The sequence below is a fragment of the Crocodylus porosus genome, unplaced genomic scaffold (assembly GCF_001723895.1).
Source record: "Crocodylus porosus isolate Cpor-Errol unplaced genomic scaffold, CroPor_comp1, whole genome shotgun sequence".
NCBI classification, from domain to species: domain Eukaryota; kingdom Metazoa; phylum Chordata; order Crocodylia; family Crocodylidae; genus Crocodylus; species Crocodylus porosus.
Genome location: NW_017728948.1, coordinates 64,217,483 through 64,236,519, shown reverse-complemented (window position 1 = coordinate 64,236,519; position 19,037 = coordinate 64,217,483). Strand labels below are relative to the sequence as shown.

The following is a 19,037-nucleotide window of genomic DNA, read 5'->3' as shown; positions in this document are numbered from 1 at the left end:
GCAGGTCCAAGGAGGTGATCCTCCCCCTCTATGTGGCACTGGTCAGGCCACAGCTGGAGTACTGCATCCAGTTCTGGGCACTGCACTTCAGAAGGGATGTAGACAACATGGAGAGGGTCCAGAGGAGGGCCACTCACATGATCAGGGGGCAGCAGGGCAGGCCTACGAAGAGAGGCTACGGGACCTGAACCTGTTCAGCCTCCACAAGAGAAGGCTGAGGGGCAATCCAGTGGTCGTTTACAAACTAGTCAGAGGGGACCAGCAGGCATTGGGGGAGTCCCTGTTCCCCCCGAGCACTACCAGGAGTGACTAGAAATAACGGTCACAAGCTGGCAGAGGGTAGATTCAGACTAGACCTCAGGAGGCGCTACTTCACTGTGATGGCAGCTAGGATCTGGAACCAACTTCCAAGACAAGTGCTGGCTCCTACCCTGGGGGTCTTTAAAAGGAGGCTGGATGAACACTTTCTTGTGGTCGTTTGACCCCAGGACTCTTTCCTGCCATAGCAGGGGGTCAGACTTGATGATATGCTTAGGTCCCTTCCGACCCTACTAACTATGAAACTATGAACTATAATGAGTACAGGACTAACAAGATGATATTTTTCTCTATCTGATGATTTTTGTCTAGTTTCTTGTGTTTTTTCAACTATATATCATCCAGCAAATTAGTGCACATTCCAATGAAGTTGCATTTGTTTTTGCTTTGCTCTTAAACTAAATAATATAGTACTAGCCCTCTAGCATATTAGTAAACCTTCTAATTTCCCTTTAAATGGAAAAAATATGCATTGTGTTATATATGATGATGCACCACACCACCTGTATCCCACCTTTCAAAATCCTAAATCCACCAATGACTCAGGCAAAATCTTGGCTACACTGAAGTCAATGGGAAGTTTGGCAATAGATTTAGTGGAGCCAGGATTTTACCATAAATGTTCAGTTTATCCCGTACAAGGCTTCCTTTTTTTGTATTCACTTATGTCTGCAATTTTCACAGAAAAATGGAGATGGGAAAGGATTGTTGTTGCTTTTAAATCTATCTTTAAATTAGGATAGATTGAAACTTGCTGAGACCTAATAAGACGATATAATAATATAATTTATACGAACAATAAAATCACTCATATGAGTGGAATTTTCTGACTCCTTGATCGTAGCAAAATCTTAAGTGTTGTTATGGACAGTCTGCTAAAAGCCAAATGACACAAAAGCTCAGCTTGTAAGGTTTACCATAAAGCAAATAAAAACACATATAAGGTGAACATAAAAAATGTGAAGTTCTTTCAAGCTCCAGTTTTGGCCAACGTCAATAGAGAAGGTGTTAATAGAATTAAAGAGGAAAAGAGACAATGTACGCACTTGGCATGGAACTTCTTGTCCATGAGCTACTCAAGTGCAACAGGCTCAAATGGGACTTATTGCTACAGTTCAAATAAAAAATAAATAAAATAAGAAAAGAAAGAGAGAAAGACAGTAAACTGGTTTAATACCATAAACTCAGACAAACTGAATTCAGCGGGCTTTGGCAATTATGTTTCTTTATGTGCAGACACACACTTTGGTTTCCTATCAACTTTAGAAGCCCTTATTGGATTTAATTAGACATTGCTCTGAAGCTCTTTGAAAACAAGGGATGTTATATAGGTGATATGGAGAAAATAATGCTCAACTGGTACAGTGTAGAATGAGAGTAGGCTCTTCCTTGTCTTCTGTATAACAGAGAAAAGGATTTAGATGAGAACTCTGAGCAAGCCGTTTCAGTGAGTCATGCAGTCTCAGCAACCTGAGACTGCAAGACAGATTCCCCTGCAAGTGAGTTTACAATGGGAGGAAAAAAAATAAAGCAAGATTCACACTGTTCCTGCTCCTGTGACAGAGGTCTCAGGCAGGGCTGTCCAGCTTCAGTGCAGCTGGGGGCCACAGGTGTCATCGGCATGTGGCCCATAGGCTGCACATGGTTGGGGCAGCCTTTGTCAAGTTCCCCCAGCACAAGGGCTGAAAGGGGAAGCAGACAGTTCCCCCACCACAGCTGACATAGTGCCCCTGTCCCCCACCACATGAGCTGTACAGGTGGTGCACAGCTCCCTAGGTCCTCCCCCACTGCACAAAAGCAGGATAGGCCACCACCACTAGGGCCAATGGGCTGAAATGTTATGTGCTTATGGGCCATGTACAACCCCGGGGCTATATTGTGGCCCCACTCAGGCCACCAATTAGACAGCCCTGGTCTAGAGACGCAGGGTATTTTCTTTCCATTCCTGTTCCTACAAGCAAAGGCTAAAGAAATCAGTCTCTGCATGCCTACCAACCCAGTGATGGAGAAAGCAGAAAGAAGGTTGAATCATGACAAATTTATATCAATCAGCCTTGGCAGGAGCAGGCTGCATCATTTAAGTAAAGTCAAGGGAAATAACTAAAGATTTTACAAATCTCTTGGAAAAGAACAAGTGCTGTTAAATGAGAAAGAAAACTAAGCATTTGGAATTTAAGGAATGACTAGAGAAAATTACTTCCCACGTTCTCTAGTTGAAAGAGTTTCATGAATGGGAAAAATGAAAACAGTGTAAGACCCACAGATTCCATGTAACTGAATGAAAGTTTCATCATGAGAAGTGAATAGTTACCAATCCATTGCACCACATAGGATTCAAGGATATAAAAGCAGTAAGAGGAGATTGTCTAAGAAATCCAAAAAAAATCACTGGGAGTGTCCATTCAGACAAGAAAGATGTCTCATCAGATGTGCTTCCATTTATCAGTAAAGGTATTAAGGCCAATCAAGGTCTTCATAATACTAGTTGAAAAACAATAGTAATGTGCACCTCCTAACTGCCTCCATCGAAGAATCTGAACATGCTTTGCAGATATTAATTAAGTCTCACAACACCTCTGTAAGACAGAGAAATAATAGAATGGCATAAGTAAGTTCCTTAAGACTGTTTTATACAGAGAACTATTTTGCTCTGGATCCTGAAGTGAATGAAGAACTAAGGAATTGCGTTAAGGAGAAGAGTGTTTTTGCTTGATATGTTAGAAAGCAGGAAATTAACACCCTCTTAGTTAAACTTTAATTTCAGCCAATGATCTGGAAAAATAAACTGTTTTGATCTCTTTTTTCACTAGACATTAACTGAAGCTGAGTAGTAGAAACTGGTCTTTGAACGCTGTGAATACATGGAAGATAGAAAGGGAAAGGATTTGGAGAAAATTCACAAGGTTGTTTCTTTTTCTCTGATAGCAGAAAATGGCAATTGTTGCCATTGTGAGATTTATTTACAGTTGTGAACTTTTAAAGTGAGAAACCCAAAGTGTGCACTTTAGATTATAACATAGTTCTAGAATCTTAATTGCTTCCATGTCACCCTCTGAATCTGTATTGTACTGATTCAGCACTGGCATCCTTACTTTTTTATAATGATTTTTCAACATGTTCAGATGATGTTTGAAAACCTGAAAAAAAGAATTACATTGATAAGATAGCACTTCTACTGAAGTTGGTGTCTTCAAGACATTAAGAAAAAGGTAGGATTATTCCATAGTGCTTATTGTGAAAATAATAAAATTACTTGATCAGGTTGAATAACATCCAGAACAAGAATCCTACTGAAGGTATCTACTGTACATTATTAGTTCTTTTTCTTTTGTTGGCATATCTTACTTCAGAGGTAGGCATTCAAGTTTTGGAGAAACTAAACAAATTCTGTCTAAATGGAATATAACAAAGTGAATAAAAAAGCAGGAAATGGAAATCTGCAGGCAATTGATAAAAGGAAAAAGTATCTAGTTCCATTCAGCACTGTAAAATGTTAGATACAGTATAGGAATCAGAGGAAAATAGAAATGGAAAGCACATCATGAGGTCATTTAGTCACGTCCCTGCTCAAGACAGGATCATCTCTTGACTCAGCCATCCCGGGCAAGTGTCTATCCAACCTGATCTTGACAACCTAAAGGCTGCTGATTCTATAATTTCTCTAGGTAGCTGTAGAAGAGCCCCGACCCCAGAGAGCCCCAGGGCTGACCAGGCCGGTCAGAGCATGCCCGGCCAGGGCCGGCAGCGTGGGAACGCGGGGCGCGAGAGTGGTGGGGCGGCCGCAGCAGGGACGAGAGCCCGGGAGGCAAACCCCACCCGGGGCTTGGCGGCACGCACCTTAATTAACTTCCCCAGGTGCGGCGAGGAGCCGGGTGGCTCAAAAGCGGCGCCGGCACAAAGCTTCGGGGGACCGGAAGAGCCGGAGGAGGAGCAGGTGCTTCCCAGCGGGGAAGCAGCACGACGGAGGACGGCAGATCGGCACCCAGCGAGGGTCTTCTGGAGCCGGGTAGGGCCCCGTAGGGGCAGGACACAAGGGACGGAGGGCCCTGTGGGCCGTTGACTGGATTGTGAAGGCTGGGGTGGGGGAGCTCCCCATCCCAGCCCTAAGCAGCGCGGCCCATGTGGTACTGGGCAGAAAACAGAGCCCAGGCAGGAGCAGCGTGCTCTGGCCGCACAGAGGTAACCCCAACCAGGGAACACAGGCCTCCGGCAGAAGGCGGACAGGACTCAACAAGAGCCCTGAGCCAGCCCCGGCGGGGAGCTGGCGGAGCGGCTCGCGTGTCACTAACGGGACAATTTTCTTTCGAGGGACTACCCCACCTCAGCTGAGGAGAGGGGGGCACCCCTTTCGACTCATAACGGAGGCCTGGGCGAGGGTGTAGGGGAGGCAGGAGCCCACACAGACCCTGGACCAGACTGGACAGGAGGTACCGCTTTTGGAAGTGCGCGCGCCAGGGAATTCACTGAACCTAATAACAGCAAAGTCGTGGCAGGCGGACTTGGCGAGAGCATCCCAGAAGCAGCAAGACCCTCATTTTCTCTAAGTAGCCTGTATCAGTGCAGACCTGATCTTCAGAGTCAGAAAGTTCCTGCTAATCTCCAACCAAAATGTCCCTTGCTGAAGGTTGAGGCCATTACTCCCAGTCCTGCCTGTCCCCTGTGACCACAGAGAAAAGCCCATCTTCATCTTCTCTGTAATTACCCTTCAGGTCTTTAAAGACTGTTATCTAATCCCCCTCAGTCTTCTCTTCTCCAGAATAAATAACCCTATGCACTTAATCCCATGATCCAAATCATTAATGAAAATGTTGAATGATACCAGACATAGGACACAGCCCTGGGAAACCCACCCCACTTAATATCTCCTCCCAACCAGACACTGAGCCACTGATGATTACTCATTGTGCATGATGACCCAACCACTTATATGTCCAGCTTACAGTAGTTTTGTCTAGTCTGTATTTCCTTAGCTTAATAAGAATGTTGTGGGAGACAGTGTCAGAATCACAGAATCGTAGAAAGAAGAACCAGAAGGGGCCTGTAAGATCAGCAAGTCTGGTCACCTGCCATCATGGGCAGGAGGTAATTGGGCTCAAATGAGCAAAAACAAGGTATTTTTCCAGCCTCCTCTTAAAGACCGCCCAAGATGGTGACTGCACCACCTCTGCTGGAAGTATGTTCCAGATTCTAGTTACTGTACAGAAAAGAAGTGTTTCCTTAAGTCCAGCCAAAATTTTTCCTCAACTAGCTTGTGTCCATTTTCCATTGGTCTGCGTCTTCTGGTGGGGGAGGCAGGTGGCTTTTCTGAAAAGTTGTTCTCGTGGATCCTGGTGTTTTCCCTTGACATATTTGTAGGCTATCAAGTCACCTCTCAGCCTTCTTTTGCTTAGGCTGAACAAATCTAGATCCCAAAGTCTCTCCTTGTAGGGCCTGTCCCCCAGGCCCTTAATCAGGCAGGTGGCCCTTCTCTGCACTCTTTCAAGCTTGTCCACATCCTTCTTGAAGTGTAGTGCCCAGAACTGGACACAGTACTCCAGATGTGGCCTCACCAATGCCGAATAGAGGGGGAGGAGCACCTCTCTGGGTCTGTTGGCAACACATCTGCTGATGCACGCCAAAGTTCTATTTGCTCAGAAGCCTTGCTAAAGTTAACGTAATCACATCCACTGTTCTCCCCCCATCCATAGAGCCTATCACCTTATCACAGAAAGAAATCAGATTGGCCTAGCATGACTTACCCTTGGTAAATCCATGCTAGCTATTGCTGATCACTTTGCTCTCTTCTAGGTGCTTCGTAACAGATTTCTTGAGAACCTGCTCCATGATCTTTCCATGGCTGTCCTGTAGTTCATTATTTCTAATACGTGATCATTAAAAAGACAAACTTATACATGCAGTTAAACTTTTGCACCATATTTCTGACCCTTAAAAGTTAAAATCTGAGATCTTGTTAGAATTCAGGAGAATGTATGCTACCATCATAGGAAGAATAGGAGTGTTCTTTCGGTCTGTCAAGAAAATATGGGGGATATTATATCTGAGATTGAGAAAGTAAAAAAATAAAGACTCAAGAAAGAGTACATTCTTTTTATTTAACTGTGCCACCAGAATGTGTACTTAATTAAAGAAGATAAAAACTTAATAGCTTGGCTATGATGCTACTTCGGAACAGAAATAAGAAATGGTTGATAGTTAAAAAAATACATTAGTTGCCTAAAAAAATCAAATAAAACACAAAGTTTATACGCACAGATTTCAGCTTTGAATAACACTGTTGATCACACAAAACTAAAGTAATGTGGAAATAAATTAGCCTGGGTGATATATTATCCCATAACAAAATAGATGACAGTAATATTACTTATTATGTACTGTTTATATTGTGGTACCATTTACACTGTGCCGGGACTGCACTCCTATAGTGAAAGAGGAAGCAACTACTTCATAAACTTTACCATATGAAGTTCTTCCTGAAGGGATGCCCACCAGAAGTCATGATGACATACATTCAATGGACGAAAAGGGCAAATGACATGTAGTCATGTGCCAGTAACATGCAGATGACATACAGCTTTATTTATTTACTATGCACAACCACACCCCAATGATGGGAACCTCATCCCAATGATAGGGTGAAGTCAGCACATGGATGAAAAACAATCAGTTGAAGATGAACCTGGGCAAGGCAGAGGTAATACTTTTGAACCTGGAAATACAGCATAGAGAGGCAACACCCAAGGTGTGGTCTGGTTTGGTTGAAGATAGGTACATACCTACAATTTATCAATTTATTCCACCTTTTGGAGTGTCCCTGGATTCCTCACTGATGCCAACCTTTTATCCTTTCTATCATTCACACTACTAGAAGTAGTGTACCTGACTTAATGTAGTACTGGGTTCATACCAATAAAGGCAGCCTTTCAGGAGAATTTATTGGTGTGAACCAAGCCTAGCCAGCTAAACTATTTCTGTTTCAGGAGCAAGTATGATATGCCACAATACAATGTTCCCTGACTTTGTATTGAGGGTGTTTAGACCTATCCTAAAAGATTCTGGACTATCCTGGAAAAAAATGACCTTATCTCAGTTATTCACATCTATTTCTCCTCTCAGCTACTACAGTATAATATACCTGGGCGTGAACAAGCACCTGTCACCTGCTGCCTATATTACCGCCGCCCCGCTAGAATGTTGAATCCAGTTCAAAGTCTCTGTTTTTATCTTCAAGGTACTCAATACCCTGGGCCCAGGCCATCTCAAAGACTGATTTATGTTCTGGGGTGAAAATTGCATGCTACCTAGCAAAATTCAGTTGTTTTTATTTTAAACTCCTCACCTCTATCCTTCTGTCCAATTATGATAAGTATTTATTCTTATTATATTTCAAGTGTGCTATTTCAGCTATTTTGATCCATTTCAAGATCCTCTGTTGAATTTAAAATTAAAGTTTAAAAAATATTAAAATTTCCTGCCTTCATGGTTGCAAAGATAAACTTCTAAATATGAACCTGTTGACCACTATCTATATCAGCATACAAGCTGACTGAAACAATAGAGGTGAGAGACCTGAAAACTGCCACTACTGTTTTCAGTAAAACATTAACTGTGAAGCTTGGTGATGACCTCATTAAAGTCCAACATTAACTATTTTGTTGCTTATCTTTTTAATTAAAAAAAAAACTAATAACCATTATCCACTGTTAGTCATGTCATTTGAAATGGCATTAAGAGCAGATTCTGTCTACCTTTCATGTGCCCAAGTACCAAGTGCCCATCCCAGAGGTGGTTGCGATGCCCCCTGGTGGCTACTCAGGGGTTGCCAGTTTGGCTCCCCTTAGGGCCGTCTCCTCTTTACTCGTCCACCACACTTTGATTATGTTAATTTCTGATAAAAAGGAGGCTGCCCCAGGATTTCCCAAGCCTAGTCTTACTCTTAGGACCACAGGTGCTCATGGTTATTGCCTTAAGGGCTAGTTTCATGGGCTACATCCACCTCAATAGCCACTCCCATGCCTTCTGAGTATCTGTTAACATATGCCCTTCATAAGCTATGGGCTCCCAGCGCCTGTTCGTGCCCCCGTGGGCTCAAGACCCCTGGGCTCTTTAACCCTGCTGGCACACTGCTCTCTTTCTGGACTTGGGCCCTTTGGCCACAAGCTCTGCCCTCTGGCAGACACCAGGCACGGGAGCTTCCCTCAATGCACCCTAGTTCCTCCTGGGCACCAGACCCCCCTTGTTCCCCACCCCGGCACCAGATGTTCTCCACAAGCACCTAGTCCTTCCTGGGCTCAATCGCTTTCTCTCTCTCGCTTTCTCTCTCTCTCTTTCTTCCTCTTACTCTCTCTGACTCTCACTCTCCCCACCCCCAGGCCTATCCATGCCAAAGCCTGCTTCACACCTCTTCTCACATACTAGGCCCCTGGTCCCTCTGCTCCCAAGCCTATCTCTTCCAAGGCCTGGTCAGCTCTAGGGCTCAGTGCTGCTTACCCCAGCTCAGAGAAGACCTCAGGAGCCCTGCTGCCAGGAGCTCCTCTTCCAGTGGCACTCAGGAATAAACTGCCTGGCCAGCTCAGGTCCAGGGTTTATCCAGCTCAAGCCTGGCCGCCTCCTGGCAAGCTGACTCCCTAATTACCAACCTCACTTACTGCCTGCAGGATGCTTTTCTGGCAGCCTCTGCTCTTAAAGAGACTGGTGCCCCAAGCACCCTGTCACACCAAGTAGCATGTTTGTACCAGCTTTCAGCACTTGTGTTAGGATTTATGTACAGGATTTCATTTAGCAGCAAAATAGAACCACCCTACACATGTACTTCCTGGAGGTGATGAGAAGGGAACCTTCTACTTTTCAGTCATAGTCTATCTCATTTAATCTGGCTGGAAAATCATGTCCGGTGGGTTCACTCTGTCTGCAGTCCAAATTAAACAATGACATTTTCAACCTGGAATGTCCACACCCTCATACACAACCCTAATTGTGAGTGGTTGAAGTAAAAGACAACACTTGTGGCCAGAGAACTTGCACAATTTGATATTGTCATTGTTGCACTTAGTGAGAGCACAGTGTAGGCTGTCCCAGGTGGGGCTTGGTCCCACGTGGAGCGCCATGGGGACAGCCTTGGACTGCCCAGCCTTCCCAGGCGAGCTCTGCTCCATGCACCCTTGCACTTATCCTCCCACCTCCCTTACCCTCCCCTCACCCCCAGTTGGCTCCCAGGACCTAGCGCCCAAGCAGCCCCCCACACACACATGCACACATCTCCCTATGCCCCCCACACACTCAGCCACTCTTTCTGCTCCCAAACACTGCTCCCCACCCACCCAAATCCCCAGGGGGAGTTTTGGTGAGTTGTGTCAGGAGGCAGGAGGGTGCTGACTTGACCTACCACTGCTCATCAAAACTCCCAATGTGCCCCTTGGGCCCAAATGATTGCCCGTCCCTGGACTAGATGGCCTCCTGAGGTCCCTTCCAACTCTAATTTTCCAAGATTCTATGATTCAAAGATTATCCTTACATTTTCGTTCCCTCAAAAAAGAGCTTCTGGAGCTTCCTGAGGATCCTCCAGCTGAATTTGGGCAAGGATGAGTGATATACTATTTAAATTTCTTGAACATAATGCAGTCTTATTTTGTTGAAATAATGCCCCTGGTTACCTATATGCACTGATGTCAGTTTCAGGGATTGATTTATGGTCATCATTGTCCAAAAATAAAAAAGACATTTTGTAAAATATGATAGCACGTCCCCTCAGCAAAAGTCTCTGTACTCTTAATACCTGTTTATTTCCAGAGGGAATAACCCTACCATGATGTTACTCTTGCTTGTGTAACCTTAGTTAAAAATTGTTATGTTATCAGGAAACTTGTGTGGACAGCATATCCAACTAGCAGGGACACTGACACACTTTATGAGAAGTGATCATAAAATCTTTAGAAAATCCCAATGTCATCATACCATCCTGAGTTGTGACTTTGTCTGATGATACAAACAAAGCAGGGTTGGGCAACCTAATATCTAAATGGAACATTTCCAAGAAAAATCAAGGGTGTGGTAAAAAAAACTGTTGAACATGTGGTGCCTTTATTAAGTCAATAGTGAAATAAATTGTATGAGCCCACTTAGAGATCCTCCTGAAACTCCACAGCAGTAAAGGAGTTTTCATTTGTGCATCCTATGGAAAGCTCAGTGTAGATAACTGTATTTCAGCTATTTTTTTAGACGTTATTGCACTTGACTGGCCTGAAATAATTGGGAGATCTTAAAAAGTTCTGAATGCCCTGATTATATATGTGAAAGGCAAGGATTTCATAGGGTGATAGCTTGTCTTGAACCAACTATGTAGCTGGAATAAAGTTAGGCAAGCTTTCAAATATATCCTGAGAAAGAATGTCTTGCATTCAAAAGCTTGTCTAACATTATCCCAACTACATAGGTGGTCCAATAAAGGTATCACCCTTAGAAATCCTTGCCTCTCGCATAATTTCTGGACCATAACAGCTACAACATCACTCTTACCCTATCTGATTGCATGAAGTAGTCTTATGCCCTGCTATATAAGCTATCTCATCTCAAAGATTTACAGATAATTAACACTGGCAACAATGGCCATCATATATCCAAGGGTAAATTGGCACTCACTTCTATTTGTCAATTAACACAAACAAAGCAGGCTATATAGCACATACAATATCTATGGCTAAACCTTTAATAGCTCATCTGTTGCATTTTGCTGGACTCATACATATCCAACAAACTTCAAATGAAGTACTTTTATAGGAGATATAATTTCATATGTTGAGATAACCTATTGTTATAGTGAGAAGATAAGACTAACACATCCTGGCAAGAGCGTGCTTTCTGATATTATGGATATTCATTGATTGTAAGGCTGGAAGTTCATCAGGTCCAGCCCCCTGCACTAAGCAGGAAAGATAACTTGGGATCAGGTGAGCCCAGCAAGGTGACTGTCTAGTCTCCTCTTGAAGATTTCCAGGGTAGGCGATTGCACCACCTCTGGAGGGAGCTTATTCCACAGTCTGGACACCTTTCACATTTGCATGTGGCTGCAGGTCCAGGACGAGCCAGGGAGGGTCATTTTGCCCCAGATGGCACAATTTGCCCCACACCAAAGTGCACATCCAATTTGCCCCACACCAAAGCTCCAGCTCAAATTTGCACCACTTCTATTTGAGCTGCTGCAAGCGTATGTGCATGCATGTGTGGATGGGCCCCCTGAGTTAGAAAGAGCTTCATATGATATGAATGTTAGCTTTCTATATTATAAGACAGAAGCAAATACTTGAATGCTTATTGTTACAATAGCCCTGTTTTACTCTGTGATAGGAGATGATCTTCATATACCTACTCAACAGGAAGTTCTGCTCTTGATTAGAGAGGGTATCCAAACTGGAAAGCCTACATTTAGTTTTAGGCCCAAAATTTGAATGCCCCCTTGCTTTCAAGAGGATTTAGTTTCTCAGTCTGTTAAAGAGATAGGGACTGATTTTTGATAGGGCTCTACCTGTGTACATGCAATTTTGCACAATCCCACATCTACTCACTAGCATTAACACCTGTGTGCTCACTGACAATAAACTTTGTATTTGTGAAAGCAAGGAAGCAATGTTAAATTTCACATTAAAATTCTCTCCACTATGGTAGAAACAATCAATCAATAGTGAACATAAATGTTAACACGAGGGAAGCGCTTGTGCAGGTACAAAATTGAACATCTGCAAGTGGAAGCAGGGACCTGAATAGGTGTGAATCAAAACATTTAGCTATAAATTCAGATCTGGACCTCTGACACTCCCCTAATACTTGGATTTGCAATTCCAAATAAGGCTGACCTTATTTAGTCACTGACATTTTGCCTAAGCAGTAAATTCTTAAGGGCTCAACAAGTGCTACGAGAATACTTGAACTATATCTTCAGTGAATGGTACAATTTATTTCCCTGGTATACCAGAACTGCAACATATTAGCAAACCTTGTACTTGTTTATTTTTGTCTATATTGATACAACTAGACTGTGTTAAATGTTTCTTATTAGAAACCTTCCGTAAGGGGATAATTTCCAAAAATTCTCATTTGTTTGGACAACTGAAAACTTGGCTGTTGCTGTTATGGCCTTCTCTATAGACAAACACTGTACCTTTGATAGGGTAGAATGTGAAACATTCCAAATTCTCTGGCTTGAAAAACATCAATAGCTTCTTAGTACGGATACCTTTTTTATTTAGTAACCTTGGGTGCCTGTACACAAGCACAAAGGCTGCTCCAACACACTTCCTTTGCAGCGTGTCAGAGCAGACTTGATTAATCGAGGCTGCTGAAGCATTGCAATTACCGTGCTCTAGCAACCTCTGGCATTTCGTGTATCAGTGTCGCCACACTTCAAAATGGCAGCAGGGGCACTTGAACTAAAGCCCATCAAACAAGCTTTAGTTCAAGTGCCCCCGTTGCCATTTTGAATGCAGAAACACTGATACACTAGACATTGTGGCACTTTAATTAGAGCGGCTCTCCAAGCCGCTCTAATTAAAGCGCCACACCTGCCCGCCCCTACAGCATGTGTAAAAGTGCCCTTTATGGCACCCTTATCAGCATAAAATCGTGTTTGCTCAGAATACTTCATTTCTTATTATTATTTCTTCTCCTCTCCCTAGTTTTTAATACAACTCTGCATACACCTAAAGATACAAGGCAATATTCAGCTCCTAGATCTCACACCATGACTAAGATACACAACAATTTCCAAATTAGATTTAGGGGAAAGTGTAGCTTAAGAGAGGCAACCTTGAGTTGCAGTGGTGTTAGTTTAGGTGTACATCTGTAATGATGTTTGAGGCTAAATCACATCACATCAACGTCTTTGGGTTTTTATTGTAGTATTGACAACAGGGAAAGAAACATGAGTGGGGACAAAGCACATCTAAGGGCATGCAGAAGGAGATAAAAACAAAAATAAATAGCTTTGGATGAGCTTGTAGGCTCTCTTCAGTGAATTTCCAGACATTAGGAAAAAATGGTGTTTAGATGAGGTGTCCTAGAGCAATTAAGCCATGCTTCACTTTTACTTTAAGAAGATATACAGAAGGATAGTTTTCAAACAGTCCTTGGTGACCTTGCCATTACAATACAGAGTTATTGTTTAGTTATTACAATGGACATTGTGTACAGTGCAGTTTTGAAGCACAGAAAAGCAAATTAGAAAATTGTCAGCTGCCTTGTACTCAAAAAAACATGAAGGCAGACTTTAGAGGTGGTGCAGTTCTGCTTACACAGTCAAAAGTACAGTTGCTGGTGAAAGGCCTACTCTGTCCTGAATACCACCCTGGGATACAGAGCTGATCATTTTGAAAGGTTTTTCTTTTAAAGGTTTTGTTGTTCTACATTCATGTAATAAAATAATAGTATTCTACTGAAAAATGTTGCTTATTTCTTGATTGTAGGACAATGCACCAGCAAAGGTTAAGGAAGAATTGATATTCTTCAATATAAATAAGGTAATATGGACTAAGGTTTTGCGTAGTCCCACCGGTGAGGTGTTGTCACCTAGTGGATAGAGCAATGGACTAAGATTCACAACTCAGTGTGTTACTTCATAATTGATTTGCTTTTGGCCTTGGCCAACTGACCTGGAATGTGATTTTCAAGGACTCTAGTTGACATCAGTGAAAGTTAAAAGTGCACACTACCTCTTAAAAATCTCATTAAACCTAAAGTTGATCATGATTTTATGGCTCCTCTTTTTTTTCTTTGCTTTGAGATGTTTGCTGATGAGTTGATTTTTCCAAACAAATTTAGAGAGCATCTCTAATGGGACCCTGCAGGAAGAGTTCGGTAAACATCTTCCATTAACCAGAATGGCTAGAATTGTGCAAATACTGTGACTGCTTAATGTATGAACTGTGTTTTGGGAGGATCGGTATCAACCTACACAGAGTAGCAGGTAGATAAGATCTAAGACTTATGAGTATCTGAGTGTAAAAATATAGTTTGTAAAAATACAGTCTTCCCTGAAAGGCTCTGGGAGTTTCTTGAGTTATATGACCGCCTTTAAAATGGAAAGACAAGTAGACATGGACAAAAAAATAGTATTAGCAATGAAAAGAACATGAGAAATACAGTTAACTGATTCAGGCCTGATAATTGTTAGGGAGAAGAAGTTCATTTTGCATTTGTCTTGAAAATGGGCTCCTTAGTTATTCTAGAATTCTACTGAAAATTCTCCTTTATAAGAGATTTACAAAAACAAAGACAAGGTTTTGTTATTTTTTGGGAAGGAGGCACATGTTCAAATAACTCCTACTTCCACGCATTTGAAGTTGTGGTAAAGTTGTGAAATTTCATAGAAGTTTACAGGAGGAAACTGGAAGAAGTCCAAGCCTGTGCAAAACACAAAAAATACTGTTTGTAATCAGCATGTGGAATTTCCACTCTTGCTTATTCATTATGCCTTTTTCACTCCTCTTGGGCTTGCAAAATCCAAAGAGATGACAGGTTATTTCTTCTAATTTAAACTACCTACATTTCTTCCACCCATTAGGAAATACAGTCCAATTAGGCCTAACCACCGTACCTACCTCAGACATTTCATTTAATCTTTCATCTCCTGCGATAATGTTTAAATCTGAACCGCCCAAAATGTGGTGTGTATAGCCTTCATTATTTTTCCTTTTCAATTAGGGCTTATTAAAGGTGCTGGACTGACAGTTTTGCAGAGTGAAGTCTTTTCATTGCTCCCAGAAAGTCACTCAAGAGCTGAGTCAAGAGCTGAGGCAATTATTTTTGAGCCTTGACTTGTTGAACATGTTGGGAGTTCCTCAAGTAATTAAAAGATTTGTGCTGAAACAATGAAATACACTTCTTTAACTGACTCTAAAATCCTTCTGTAGAACCTTTTTTGTCAACATGGTAAAGATTGCTGCAAATATTTAGCTTAGATAAGGATAGTGATGGGGTATTATCTATGGATCTCTAGCTGTCAGTCTCTTCATTTTCATTTTTCATAAATTTGCTTGCAAAATAGCGCAGCACTCAAGACACTCTGTGAAGCTCAAGATAAGACCGTAAAACCATGACTTCAGTCAAATGAAATATGGTAAGCAGTAAATATCAAGATGAAGGGAATTTCCTGTAGACCAGTATCTGGCTGGAACATGACAACCCAACCAATCATTATAATCTTAAAACTGTATGCCCCACTGACCTAACATATTATTACTTGCTTTTGCTTGAATATTGACCTTGCACACAAAATCACTAAATCTGCTTCTGTCATTTTACTTGAGCCTGTGGGCTGGACTAGATAAGTTTATGAGATCCCTTCCAGCCCTACTTTCCTATGATCCTGTTGATCCTACTTCTGATGGTAATGCAGAAGAGTCCCCAGCATGGACCAGGATTAAGTGCTGTATACACAAAGCAAAATGAGAGTGTCTGCCCCAGAGTATACATTGCTGAATCATTACATCTACTGTATTAACATTATAAGCTAAGCTACAAAACCCTGACTCATATTGGTCTGATCCTTGGCTTCTGATCCTTGCTGTGCTTGAAAGGACTGCCAGTACTGTAAACATAGCAGTGTGCCTCCAGGAAAAATGAGCATCTGATAATGTTCAATAATGATGCCCCCAGAGGCTTAGGTGGGGATACTGAAGCTTTCTAGAGCAGTTGTACTCTCAGTTTCTCCTGAGTCAAAAGGCAGGTAATTATGCAGGCAATCAAACATAATTCTAGCATTTCCTAAGTTTTGAATGTTTGATTTGCAAACTTAAAAATGTTATGCTAATGTTTTTGTAGAATTTTAAAGCCATACCATGCATGCATTAGTAAGTGAGCACTTCAGGTCTTTACCTTTCTGCCTGCAGCTAACCAAGAAATGCAGTAGTAGTCTGCACCCTGTTGCAGCTTTCTTCAGTTAGGATGTGGAAATTTTGGCTTTGTATAATTTAGTTTTGGGAAGGGAGTTTAGGCATTTCTCCATCAGCTAATACCTCCTGCCACAATGTTCAATATAAATAGAATGGTACAGATTTCCTTTACCTAGTAAAGTCTCTTCAGTGAGGTAGTTAAAACAGTATATCATTTGATTCCACATTTCAGGAGTTTCCTAAATGAAGAAATAGATCTCTTGCCTAATTCTGTAAAAACTGCTTCCTTTCAAGCGTGCAGTAGTTTTGTCCAGCCATTTACCTTCTCCAGCTTAGATGTGGAAGTAATCCAAGAACTTCGCAGACTGAACTCAGAGTCCTGCAACAATGAAAAAAAAATCTCCTAGCCATTGTTCGGTGTTGGATTTCTTCACCAAAGAGCAGGAATGACACAATCCTCATCAGATTACTTTGTTCAGGGGAAGGAGAAGTTTGTTGATTCTGGGTTGCTTCCTTATCAGTTGTAAATTGATGTCACTTTGATTCTGATTGTGACATGGTTTTACACCAGTTAAGTGGTGTAAGGCATAATGACATTATATACTGGGGGGAATGTTTGGCCATTGAAAGGTGCTCCTCCTTCCCCTTTAACTTTAGATTTTGAGAGAACATCTTGTGCTGCCTAAGTCACAGAGGGATGAACACAGTCAGTATTAATGTTTAAATAGCCAGCCAGCACTGGGGCTATGGCCAAACCAGTCTCACTTGCAGACTGAGCCAGTTAGCACAGGGGAATACTGTGAGCTGAACTACACTTATTTTCAGTGATTGTTCCAGGGCACTTGGGAAAGAAAGGGCTCCTTTTACCCTTTGCCATACCTAGTTCACCTGAGCTGGGGAAACATAACTGACCTCTAAAAGAACAGGCTATTAGAATACTAATAGGAAACAGGGAAAGGATTCCTAATTAGTCTTATTGATGCTCTGTGATAGGAGCCCCTTCAGTATATAATGGCACTTGTATGAAAAGAAGGGTTACACATAGGCTGAAATAAGTGTCAAAATAGAAGGCAGTAGTGGTATCAGTAGCAAGAAAGGTGTGAGCAGCCTTTAAAGTTTGTTTTCAGTATTCTGATTTATGCATGCAAACAAATGCACACACATAGAAACCTGTGCACATATACTTTCTCACATTCTTAAGAGACATTCAGAACTGGCATAGAAATTTGTGTTCTCAGATGAGAAGTGGTGAAATGCAATCAGAGAGCTTAGAAATGAGGTTTATCAAACTGTCAGATTGGCCAAAAGTTACATACCCATGCTAAATAAAGTAATAAAATAGCGTTTATTATTATTTGCGTTTCTACTAAAGGAGCCAGTTGAAATCAAGGCCCAGCATGCTAGGGGCTGTTCATGTGTACTGAGGAACAGTCCTTCAGACCTTCTATGTTCAAATTTGCAATCCAAGCAGAGCAGACAAGGGGTAGGAAAGGAGCTTGTGAATTTTTCATTCAACAGTCCAAGATCTAAGACTGGAACCTCACATATCTCTTATTCAGTGTCAGAGCTTTGAAAGATAATGTCTTTTTCTTCCCTAGTGCCACACACACCCAGTGGTCACTGAACTGATGCCTCCATTCCCAGTCCCAATTTTAAAGATTATGATGCTTTCTGAAATTTTAAGAAATTCTGCTTTCTAGTTTAAAAAGGGAAGTACCATATTTACTCAAATACAAGATGAGGTTTCCCCACCAATTGGCATCCCCTTGTCTTGCAATCACATACAAGGAAATTTCACTACATACATTATCTACCATTAAACTGAAGTAAAAAAACCCATGTGCTCAGCAATAGAAACCAGTTATGAAGCTGATGAAATGAAGTCAACATTGAGCATGACTTTTAAAACACATGACCTTTATTGGGCAAACATACTAATGGGAAGCGGGTTTTTTTAGCCCTTTAAACATGGGTCAGTGTTCCCTCTACAGCAAACTGACACTGGGTCTGGAGATACTACAATAGCAGGCCGGCACCAGAAGGGCCAGAGCCAGGCCTGACATCCTCCTCTCAGTGCCAAAAATACTTGATCATAGCCAAAAAGCCACACTACAATTTTTATTTTTATTTTTGCAAAAAAAAAAAAAAAAATTTATATATATATAATTTTATATGGATATATATACACAGTCTCTAATCTCATTCCTTGGAGATCTCAGAATAGCAGAGACTTCCTATGCCTGAAGAAGGTTACTTGTTCACTCATCATTGTATTCATCATCCTCTCATCAACATCATCCTCATCTTTGTCATCTTTGTCATCTTTGCTGCTCTCCTTGGAGGGCTTGGCTCTGAAAAGTCTATGCCAGTCCCCTCTCTTCCATATGAGGTCCACCATCTCTTTCCCATGGTCTTCTATCATCTTCCTATAGGACCAGTACATCTCACTCACTCCCATTTTAATATAGCCCTCGACTGGGAAGTTTGTGTGTCTGTTTATAAGCAAGTTCCTTGTCTTCCACAGGGTATACCTGAAGCAGGAGATTAATTGGTCAAAATGGGATGGCAGGACCTCTTGCTGCTTAGTCAAGTGCCTGTACAGAACCACATCTCTAGTCAAGATTATGAAAACTGTTACCACCAGGAGCAGTACGGATACTCCCTTCCACACCTCTCTGGTGTATGGACAATCCCAGAAAAGGTGGTTTATTGTTTCTGCCTCCCCACTTGCAGGATTGCCTGGGGCAGTTAGATGTACCTCTCTGCTCCTCACTGTTTTTCCATGCCCTCATGAGGAGTGCCCAGTGGGCTACCTGCCAATTCAAGTCTCTGTGGTCCTTA

General features: G+C 42.0%; 1 protein-coding gene across 1 annotated transcript in view; it reads right to left on the bottom strand.

The window, feature by feature from the left end:
- The window catches only part of SLC39A8 (solute carrier family 39 member 8), a 74,069-nt gene extending 55,451 nt beyond the window's left edge, over positions 1-18,618 (bottom strand). Inside the window, exons 1-2 of the mRNA XM_019552625.1 lie at positions 18,451-18,618; positions 16,519-16,575 (exon numbers count right to left, since the gene is read on the bottom strand). Coding sequence (XP_019408170.1) covers positions 16,519-16,575; positions 18,451-18,618 — 225 coding nt within the window. The remainder of the gene's footprint in view (positions 1-16,518; positions 16,576-18,450) is intronic.
- Positions 18,619-19,037: the final 419 nt, after the last annotated feature.